Here is a 12183-nt window from a genome sequence, read left to right as displayed (position 1 = left end):
GATGCAAAAGGCTACCGTCTTTAATGCCCTTGTTTTAGAGCCTATCTTCAATACTAGAAAAGCCAATTCCAATCCTGGTAAGGGTGCAGCACCAACTATAGTGGCTATATTGGTGCCGTGACCCTGATAAGAATTAGGTTTATACTCATTTCACGCAGCCACAAAAAAAAAGAAAGCAAGGCTGTGTTGGGAAGAAACCCAGAAGAAGAGCATTAGCTTTTCTTGCATGGGGGCATGATGAAGGATGGTAAAGACCAAAACTGTGCGTCACAATAAAAAATCACAGCTTACCATATTTAAATATGTACATTTGTACACATTTCACCGATGTTTACCGAGTGGAAACACAGACTAGCGATCCAATGAAAACTCGACTGATCTTTGCGGCTTTAAAATGCTCCAGAGTCCATGAATCTGCGCTTGCACTCGGTGAACTGATGACCTTCATGGCCAATCACAGTCATTTCTGTTGAGCACTGGTGAATACTATGGCAAATCAGCAGTGTTTAAGAACGTGCTCAGCTGCGCTTAAATGTTAGCAGGAAATGGACGTTTGTAAAATTTCAGTACAGGAACAACACTATTGCAAACAACATAAGGGTGTGCTACAGAGGACTGCATTGTTTTATCACTCACCACGATGTATTGGCTGAAGCAAGAGTGCTTCCCCACAGTGTTTAACTGGTGACATGAACCAAAGCCTAGGAGAACACTTAAGCATATTACTCTTAAAGAGAAAAGCTGATTCTGATCGCTCTAGAAGCCGGGTATGTAGAACCAAAGCAGCGGCACCAACTATGATGGTTATATTGGTGCCGTGACCCTGATAAGAATTAGGTTTATGTCAGAGCAATAGCCTAGTGCTTAGCGCCGACATATGGTGCAGTAGCACGTCAGGGCGTCCCGAGTTCAAATCCCGGCTCGAGGACATTTCCCAACCCTACCAACTCTCTCTCCAACTTCACTTCCTGTCTCATTACTGTCCAATCTAATAAAGCCAAAAAGGCCAAAAATGTCCATTTCCTGCTAATATTTAAGCACCGCTGAGCGTCTTCCTAAACATCGCTGATGTCATAGTATTGTCATAATATTCACCAGTGCTCAATAGAAATGACTGCGATTGGCGGTGAAGGTCATCAGTTCACCAAGTCCAACGTAGATACATGGACACTGGAGCATTTTAAAGTTGCAAAAATCAGATCATCAGCGGATCGCTCGTCTGTGTTTGCACTCAGTAAACATAAGTGCAGTGAACTGATGACCTTCGCTGCCAATCATAGTCCTTTCTGTTAAGCACTGGTAAATACTATGGCAAATCAGCTTTAAGAACGCGCTTAACAACGCTTAAAAATTAGCAGGAAATTTACGGGTTTTTTTTTTATTTCAGTACCGAATTTCAGTATTGTGACAAGTCTAATATAGACTTGAGATTGATAAATGGCATCTAAAAACTGTGTTCGGGAAAGAAAACATTAGCTAACTAGTGCCAGTTCCCTTATCTTAGCTTTTTATTTTCACTATCCATTCAGAACAGACCTTTGGCTCACTCGGAAAGCGGTGAAATGATAAATTTGTGTCACTTTCTCTTCGCTGATAAGATATAAAGCCAGGTACACAATACACCATCGCGGATGCCTTTCCTGTGTCACTCCAGGCGATACTTTCAGGTTTCTTCCCACCACAGCCTTGCTTTCGCTTTTAAGATAGCGGCTGCGTGAAATCAGTCTATAGGGGTAAATGTAATGATAGTCAGCTTGTAGCTTTACCATACTGCCCAGGCCTAAAAAGCCAAGATAATGAAATTCACCAAATGTATTCCAGAAAAAAAAAAAATTAAGAGGAAAAAAGTACTTGAGAAAAAATGTGAAGGGAAAAAATGTCATTTTACACTAAAGAGCAGCATGAATATTTTTGAGTTTCCCAAAAGAAAGAAAACATTTGTTAAATCACAAGAGGGTGAATTAATAACCACGTTTAATTTTTTTGGATGAACTATTTGATTACGGTACACTACAAAATAATCTGTTCATACCTTCCATAGGCGAAGCGTCTGTCTTTGTGATGGTCTCCAAAGGTGTCCCACAACCGAAGGGACACGCTTACGTCGTCCACAACATCTCTGGAACGTTCTAAGACCTGTGAGGAGTCAATTCAGCGGTTAAAATAGCACCCCTGTCCTGAAGCACAGAAGACCAGAGGCCTGTTTGATCTTTCCCTGTAATCTGTATCCCTTCCGCCGGCTGAAAATTTAAATGAATCCTAACGGAAGCAAGTCAGAGAATCATGTGCTCATTATCTACAGTCATAATGCTCTCATAACAGCAGGGTAAATTTAATTGAGAGAAGATTTACCTCTTGACAGACTCTATACTGGTCGATGGCCCATACGGTTGGTACATGCGTGGCCAACAATTGGTACTGGGTCAGTGTAGTGTTGCAGGCCCGGGCGCAAATAAGGCGAGTCTTCCCAACAGCATTATCTCCAACAACGACACATTTGATAGTTTCTACGTTGGGTCTTTCGTAGTCCATAATGAGCACCCTACAGGAGAACAAGAATTCATATCAGCGCACATACATACTGACCAAAGGAGGTGTTTCATTTCAGATCTATTGAAACAGAACTGCAGATAGCATTGACCTTGCTATGGGTCAATGAAACCTCAATATAATACAGGACTTCTTGTTTTCACATTCCTAAAATAGTTGCCCTATATTATAGCCACATTTTGTTCCTGCTGAGCAGGACAAAACTCAACCCATATGACTTTCTTGTCAGATGCAATGTGCATGAACGAGCGTACAAAGATGCTTGTGTTTCTAATTACAAATCTAAACATTTCAGATTAGAGTGTTTAATGACACCTTCAATTATCGGCTGTTAACTACTTGGCAAGTGCATTTAATTTAATCATACAATAATAAACAGATCATTCAAGTGATGTTATCATCTAATGTTATTTTTCTATGGCTTAACTCTGAGGGTGGGGGGGATTATTACCTAATACAATTTTAATTACTGATATGGCCTTTAATCATTCCAATTATTGTAACAACTGAAGAGAGAGTGTTGTGCATAATGCAATTTTCACCCTCACACTTTCAAATCATTCCTCCAAAATATTTATACATACATAGATTTTAATTTCAGAACCATAAGCCCCGTTAGCTATACACCAATGAGCCAAAAAGTCATTGCCACCCGCCTAATATGCTGTTCATCCTCAATGTGCTGCCAAAACAGTGCTGACCTGCCATAGCATGGACCCTACAAGACCCAATAAACATGTCTTGTAATACTGGCACCAAGACATCAGCAGCAGATCCTTTAAGGGCTGCAGTTTGCAAAGCGAAGCTTCTGTGGATCAAACCAGCTCCAGAACTTCCCACAGATGCTCATTTAGAGGGCAGGGCAACAACTTAAACCAGGGGTGCTCAACCCTGTTCCTGGAGATCTACCTTCCTGCAGATTTCAGTTGCAGCCCATATCAAACACACCTGCCTGTAATTATCAAGTGCTGTTCAGGTCCTTATTAATTGGTTCAGGTGTATTTGATCAGGGTTGGAGCTAAACTCTGTAGGAGGGTAGATCTCCAGGAACAGGGTTAAGCACCCCTGACTTAAACAGACCAAAACAGTCCTCAAACCATTCCGGAAGAACGTCAGAAGTGTTGCAGAGTGAATTATGCTGCTGAAAGAGGCCACATCAATCTGGGACATGATAGTTATGGAGGGGTGTACAAAGTCTGCAACTATATTCTGGTAGGTAGCTACTCAAGTAAGTGTTCTCCGACAGTATACATAGACCAGCAGTTTACAAATGTTAAAGATTATAAACAGACAACCTTCCACTTCTTTAAGGATCAGTTTTTGTGCCAGTTGTAGACACTTTCAGGAGTGGACAGTTGTCATCACACAGGTGCTCTTATTGGTCTGTGGCTACATGACCTCATACACAGGAGAGTGCGTGTTAGGACTGCACAATATTGGAAAAACTTGTGACAATGTGGTGTTTATTTTTCGTGCAATATATATTGCAATATGAATTCAATCTTATCAGATGACTTGAATAGCTTTATTTGGAAACAATTCATCATTTTAGTTTAATACGGGTTTATTTTTTTGGCGTGAATCATGGATGAAAAATAAAAAAAGCATAGAACAATACAATAGAGCAAAGATAAAAGTTAAATAAAAAGTGCTTTCGGGTTCTGGAGAGTCTATTCTGCTACAGAAATGGAATAATCAAATGTAAAATAACACCTGATTGTTTATATACTTCAAGAAATTTCAATAAAATAATTCAATAAACAAATTTCTTGTACTCGGATGCTTTAAACTGTCTTAACTCAGACCTTAAAGCACATGCAAACAATAAACTCACTCAATCATGGTTAAAATCTGCAGTGACTCCACATTGCACAACATAATTGTGGATGCACAGATTGCAATATCGATGCTGCGACAAAATATTGTGCAGGCCTAGTTGACACATTCCTCCCATAGCTATCAATAATATTTCGGGGGACTTGTGCCATTGTAGGACTTATGTTGGCTCAAACCAGATGGGATAGACTTCGGTGCGCTTGTTCATTGATGAGCCTGGCCACCCAACATTCTCTCACTAGTTTGTCCCTCATCTGACCACTTTTGGTACAATCATCCCCACTTCTGAAACCTTTCCATTTCAGAGATACTATAACACATTTGCTTTGCTGTTACAATTTGACCGTCAGATCTTTATCCCTGCCCATTTCTCTTGCATCCAACAAATGATTAATTACTTTCTTTCTTCCAGGGCTGTTTATATTAACGTTGATATTTAGCTGCGCAATGTTGGTGATTTGTAACATCTAATTTTTACGAGGTGGGTCGTAATAGCCCAACCAGGACATACATGCACATACACTATGGAGAATTTAGCTTAGCCAATTCACCTGTACCGCATGTCTTTGGACTTGTGGGTGAAACCAGAGCACCCGGAGGAAACCCACAAAAACACGGGGAGAACATGCAAACTCCACACAGAAAAGCCAATTGACCCAGGTGGGGCTTAAACCAGTATCCTTCTTGCTGTGAGGTGACATCGCTACCCACTGCACCTACTAACATAATTATAAGAGCTAATTTCCATACCATCTAATCCATCGACCTTAAATATGTCCCCTTGCTAGGAGATGATCGTGATATTCATATTTAAACAGCCATAATGTTTTGGCTCATCTGTGTATGTAAACGTATAAATTAAGGAGCTGCTGTTCATACCATCTCTTAATCAAAAGTCTTTACATAGGCTATATAAAGTGGCGTATGAACATTCAGGACAGAGATAGAGGCAAAGTTGGTTTTATATTTAGATATTCAGACATTCTCCTTAATAATATAATTTCAAAAAAGTATTCTTTGCAAATTCTACATAGAAAAATCATATTAGATAAGCCAAAGATAATCGAAGTACAGCATCGTTTACAGTCAATTAGATAGTGCTTATGTTGTTTTGAAGTCATAACTGCATGCTAATTCTGACCAAATATTTAAATTAGAGTGTTAAACTACATAGACACAGTTAAATGAATGAATGTGCGAATATAAAATCAACTTTACCTCAAATAAACGAAGAAGTATTTTTCAAGGTCTTGCATTGGCTGTTATGGATGTAACGTTTGCAGTAAAAAAAATGTAAACATATATATATATAAATATATACTCAGAGAAGGTATATGTTAACAGTATATTGAAATATATATGTTTATATTTTTCTTACCCCTTAACCATGGAGTTATATAGGAGTCTATACAGGTGTTTTATATTTAAAATGACAACAAAATGAATGCGTTACGGACGTGACAAAAAAAAAAAAAAGACAAGTTTTGGGAGTTGACATACTTTGTGGGAATTCTGTGAATAAAATGCAGAAGCCAAAAAAAAAAAAAAAAAAAAAAAAAAAAAATATATATATATATATATATATATATATATATATATATATATATATATATATATATATATATATATATATATATATATATATAACAGCCAAAAGGATAAGGGTTGGCTCTGCATGGAACATATATAATTTGTTTTATTTGTTTTTTCATTTTTGCATTAATAAGGAAAAACTATCGTTATGGATGTGACTTGTCTTCGTTACAGACGTGACTGCTCTCAAATTGATAGTTGACACATTATGAAAATCTGATAAATGCTTTCAAAACTTTAACAAAGACCTATATTTGGATATCTGTTGGGTATGTAAATCAACAAACTTTAACGTCTGAGACATCTGAATGGTAAGGTTCCACAATTAATCAAACTTAAATAGATCTCACCTTGTTATATCTATTTCGTATTAGGGCATGTGTGTTGTAACTATAAGCCTATAAAGGCCATTGTATTCAAACGAAGACATGGAATTAATTCAGTACTGACCAAAAAGCACATGCAAGTAAACGAATAAACAACTTGAAAACATAAATCACTTCTGCAAATGTTGTAGCGAAACCAAAGTGAAGCCAAGGTCTGCAGCACTTCTAACAACCTCCAATTTCAGATAAAAACAGAATAAGAGTATAATAAAGTAGTATAAATGAAATAGAAAACAAAAAATATGCATGCTAAACAGCACAAAAGAATGAGAATAGAGGTAAAGTTTGGTTTTATATTTAGATATTCAGACTTTCTCCATAATAACATGACTTCAGAAAATTATTTGCAAATTCTAAGTAGGGAAATTATATTAGCAGCCAATGATTATCAAAGTACATTGTTCACAGTCAATTAAATAGTTTTAATGCTGTTTTAAGTCATACTTGCATGCTAATTCCAATCGAATATTCACAAGTAACATGGTAAACAATATAGAGACTTTTCTATATGAACGAATGTGCAAATATAAAACCAACTTTACCTCTATAGAATGAGATATGCTATGCAATGTATACATAATATAAAGAATGTAAACATCCACAAACAACAGTAAAACGGTGCTTGCATATGACCCTCAAAACTGAATACACTAGATTGATTATTTATAAGTCCATCATCATTATAATTATTAAAGGCAATAAAACATTTTAATTTTAACATATTTAAAAATTGAAGGTGTGAACTTGCAAAGCAATAGCTAATGCAGCGTTTTAAACCAGACCTGTAATGCATTGGGAATAATGAAATTCGGCTACTCCACAAAATGTAATTCTGATAAATACTTTATTAATAAACAAATATAACTCTTATTATAACCATTGACCTATACATGTTATAAAAAACAAAACATCGTTTTCTTGAAGAAGTTGAGATCAACTGTCCCACAAGGTGCATGAATAATTGCACGAGGACACCACCCTGCAAACAAAAGCCATCATCACATGGTGGACACCAGCATACGTACCGTGTCTTTGTGAGGTGTGTGTTTATTGTTGTCAGAAGTCAGTTCAGTACACAGTGACTGCAGCTTGCTGGTGTTATGAAAGAACGAACGCTCGTCGCTAGCTGGGCAAATGCTGCAAAACCATCTCCTAACCGCCACTACGTCCCTTTCTGTGAGCGAGAAAAAAAGTTAATTCCTGTGTGTTTGCAGGCGTGTGGACTGACAAATATGTGGGGATAGTAGTGTGTCCTTCCCGGTCGCGAGGCTCTTTGAGAGAATCATCATCTGTCGCGAGTCAGATGCGGCTTCCATTGTGACGTCATAGAGCCGGGGCTATTAATAGCGCGCGCGTACGATTTCATTCAGGAAAACAAGGTGCCTCATATGTGCTGTGAGCCAGAGAAGAGCGTCAGACAGCGCATTGGAAGCTTATGAACGAACCACAAGCGTTAATTTAAAGTAAGAAACACCTTAAATGTGGTCGAATGTAAATACACTTTCAGTAAAATAAAGATACAAAGCTGTCACTGTGACGGCACCTGGCTTAAAGGTAGCTGCAGTGTCTGAAGTGTTCATATTAGTAGCTAAACAATACAAACGTGCAAACTACCTGTAAAAAAAGAGAGATACCACTCCAGTGACAGCTTTTATTTAAATGTGATTACATGTTATACACTCTTACAAAGCTGTGAATGAGGCGGCACATCTTCTAATGGCAGCTAAAGGGTCAACATTGTTGACTTAATGGCAGCTAAAAAGTACAAAAAGGTACATTACCTGTAAAAAAAATAAAAGATACCAAAAGTGTTCATTTTAAGTAAAAGACACCTTAAATGTGGTCAAATGTAGCTACACTTTCAGAAAAATAAAGGTAAAAAGGCTGTCAGTGAGGCGGCACCTTTTTAAATGAAAGCTAAAGGGTCCATATTGGTGCCCTAAAGGTAGATACTGTACATGGAGTCTTCATATTAGTAGCTAAGAAGTACAAAAGTGTAGCCTACCTGTAAAAGAAAGATACCACTCCAGTGACAGCTTTCATTTAAAATGTGGTCAAACTTTTATAAATAATACAACAGCTAACAATGCGGCGGCACATCTTCTAATGGCAGCTATAGGGTGCATATTGGTGCCTTTAAAAGTAGATACAGTACATGAAGTGTTCATATAATTAGTAGCTAACAAGAACAAATATGTAAATTACCTGTAAAAAAGATACAAGTGTTTGTTTAAAGTAAGAGACACCTTAAATGTGGTCAAATGTAGCTACACTTTTAGAAAAATAAAGGTGAAAAGCTGTTAGTGAGGGGACACTTTTTTGAATGGAAGCTAAAGGGTCCATATTGGTGCCTTATATGTAGATACTACTTGAAGTGTTCATATTAGTAGTTAAAAGTACAAAAGTGTAGCCTACCTGTAAAAGAAAGATTCCACCCAATTGATAGCTTTAATTTAAAAGGTGATCAAATGTAATTACACTTTTAGAAATAAAGGTATAAAGCTAATGGGAGCTAAAGGGTGCAGATTGCTGTCTCAAAGGTAGATAGTGTTCATATTACTAGGTAAAAAATCAAAAAAGTGTATATTACCTGTAAAAAAAAGATACCAGAAGCCTTCGTTTAAAGTAAGAGACACCTTAAATGCGGTCAAATCTAACTACACTTTTTAGAAATAAAGGTACAAGGCTGTCAATGAGGTGGCACCTTTTCGAATGGAAGCTAAAGGGTCCATATTGGTGCCTAATACGTAGATACTTGAAGTGCTCATATAAGTAGTTAAAAAAGTACAAAAGTGTAGCCTTCCTGTAAAAGAAAGATACCACTAAAGTGACAGTTTTCATTTAAAATGTGGTCAAATGCAACTTTGAGAAATAATGGTACAAAAGCTGTCAATGCGGCGGCACATCTTCTAATGGCAGCTAAAGGGTCCATATTGGTGCCTTAAAAGTAGATACAGTACATAAAGTTTTCATATTGGTTGCTAAAACGTATTCAAAAGTGTAAGCTACCTGTAAAAAAGATACCAGAAGCATTCGTTTAAAGTAAGACACACCTTAAATGTGGTCATATGTAACTACACTTTCAGAAAAATAAAGGTACTAAGCTGTCAACAAGGCGGCACCTTTTGGAATGCTCCATATTAGTGCCTTAAAGGTAGATACAGTACATAAAATCTTCATATTTGTAGCTAAACAGCACAGAAGTGTAAACTAAAAAAGAGAGATATTACCTCAGTGACAGCTTTTATTATTTAAGTGTGATCAAATGTAACTACACTTTCAGAAATAAAGGTACAAAAGCAGTCAGTCAGGCAGCATGTTTTTAAATGGCTAAAGGGTCCATACTGGTTCCTTAAAGGTACGGTACATGCAGTACTCATATTAGTAGCTAGAAAAGTACAAAAGTGTAGCCTACCTGTAAAAAATATACCACAAGTGTTCATTTAAAGTAAGAGACGCGTTAATTATGGTAAAATGTTGCTACACTGTCAGAAAATAGAGGTACAAAAGCGGTCAATTAGGTCATACCTTTTCTATTGGTATAGCTAAAGGGTCTGTATCGGTATCGAGGTACAGTTGGTTTTATATTCATACAGACCTTTTAGACTTTCTCCTTAATAATATAATTTCACAAAAATATTCTTTGCAAATTCTATAGTTAAATAGTGAAATCATATTACAAAAATAGGCAAATTGGAATAAAAAGATAGTATGTATTCAAACTCTGATTTACACATATTTGTTGACTTGTATTTTGTTCCCTCTTGTCATTATTTTATTTTATTATCCTTTATTTAACTTAATTTTATGCTATTTTATTTTATTTAATTTAATTTAATTAGATTTAATTTTTGTTTAATTTAATTTACTTTTATTTTATTTTATTTTATTTTACTCCCCCTTGAATATTGTTGTCTAGCATCTGACACATCTGAATTTCGGTGTAAGTATGAAAAAATAAAATTAATTTGAATTCAAACTCTAATTTACAGACATTTGTTGACTTATTTTGTTTCCTCGTATTTTATATTTATTTTATTTTATTTTACTTCCTTTTTATTTAATTTATTTTATTTTACGTTATTATTTAATTTTATTTTATTCCCCTTGACCATTTTTGTCTAGCATCTGACACATTTTAATTTAATTTAATTTAATTTAATTTAATTTAATTTAATTTAATTTAATTTAATTTAATTTAATTTAATTTAATTTAATTTAATTTAATTTAATTTGTACATCAAAGTATGGCTCATTGTCCCATATGACAGCTTAAAAAATGTATCTGATCAATATAGAATTAATATAAAACAATATCTTTTACCCTCTTCTTTTCTTTTTGTGTTTTCGTATAATATTAAAAATAAACCAAACCCTGTCAGTATCTTTTATTAAAATCCATCCCAAACATACAAGATGACTGAACTATACAGAATGAACACATCCAATCTAAATCCTAATAACCACGCCTGTATTATTCTCATCTCTTGACATTTATTATGACTTTATTGCAGTCAAACAACACACCGATTAGATGCTAAATGACTGGCGTCTCTGCGGTCGACATCATTTTAATCCAAATAAGTAGATTACCATCGACTCATTTCCGATATTATCTTCTGCGAATGCAAGATGAGCGAAAACCCCGAACGAGCGATTAGTTGTGTTTCATAACAGCTTCGTGCACATCAAAATATCGAATGCTGTGTAAAAGAACAGACTGTCCCAATTCTAGCAATTCCCTCAGTCTTTTTTGACTCTGCTAGGAGAAACGCTGCTCAAATTATGAATGAAATCAGGACGCTGGAGCCAGACTGGAGGGCCCTGAGGATGTTTTTGAATCATGCATGAAGTGTGTGTGATGTAGATGTATTTATAACAGCTCAGAGTCTGATCCCTTGGTTTGTGCTGGAGGCTGTAAATGAATGAAGGTGAAGTTGAGTGGCACACAAGCCTGTAAACAGGATTAATCGAGCTTCAGTCCTGGGATGTCTTATAGTCTGCCTGCTTGTCAAGTATAATATATGCTATATGTAAATTATAGACCATTTTGAGGAATGTAAACAAAAACAATGGCCCCAATGTATTTCCTGTTTAACATTTTTCATTTCCATAGCTTTCGAGAATCCAAAGAGAGCCACATATTGATAAATAATGTTATGATGGCTTTTTTAACCTTAGGTCATGATTGAATTGCCTTGTTACAGTTATGAAATAGTTTAATAACAAGCTGGAAATGTTCATGGGCCAATGACATGACCACATTGAAACGGTCTCGATGATTTTAGTTTTGACGCCACATTGATGGAAAATTTTGTTTCAGTGATTCACAGTTTTTTATACATTTTAATTTAATGTTATTTTAATTAAAAATAAAATACATATTTATTAATTAAAAATATAATGTTGGAGAAAAACCTTTATATTTGTTTAGCATTTTTTTGCACTTATTTTTATACATTGTCTTTTATTATTATTTTATTTTATTCTATTTTAAATTAAAAATATAAAAATGTAATTAGAGGAAAGTAATTATATTTTATTAGCATTTTATTTTCACCTGTTTTGGACATTATCTTTTATTATTTCATTCATTCATTCATTTTCTTTTCCGCTTAGTCCCTTTTTTAATCTAGGGTTGCTACAGCGGAATGAACCGCCAACTTATCCAGCATATGTTTTAGGCAGTGGATCCCGTTCCAGCTGCAACCCAACACTGGAAAATTATTTATTTCATTTTATTTTGAAATAAGAATTAACTAATTACATTTATTTGGTTTACTTTATTGAAAAACAAAATTTAATTGTCTGCTCATTT

At 35.4% G+C, this 12183-nt stretch overlaps 1 protein-coding gene across 2 annotated transcripts in view; it reads right to left on the bottom strand.

Moving 5' to 3' along the window:
- Positions 1–7640, bottom strand: part of rhobtb1 (Rho related BTB domain containing 1) — a 46108-nt gene extending 38468 nt beyond the window's left edge. For both annotated transcript variants that reach the window (XM_073918239.1, XM_003199567.7), the window contains exons 1-3: positions 7391–7640; positions 2353–2542; positions 2033–2136 (exon numbers count right to left, since the gene is read on the bottom strand). Coding sequence is in view for 1 of the 2 variants with exons in the window: in XM_003199567.7 (XP_003199615.2) it covers positions 2033–2136; positions 2353–2532 (284 nt within the window). In the remaining variant the exon portion in view is untranslated. The remainder of the gene's footprint in view (positions 1–2032; positions 2137–2352; positions 2543–7390) is intronic.
- Positions 7641–12183: the final 4543 nt, after the last annotated feature.

This window comes from Danio rerio, chromosome 12 (genome assembly GCF_049306965.1).
Source record: "Danio rerio strain Tuebingen ecotype United States chromosome 12, GRCz12tu, whole genome shotgun sequence".
NCBI lineage: Eukaryota > Metazoa > Chordata > Actinopteri > Cypriniformes > Danionidae > Danio > Danio rerio.
Note: the sequence above shows the minus strand (reverse complement) of the source record. Positions and strands in the feature narration are given on the sequence as shown.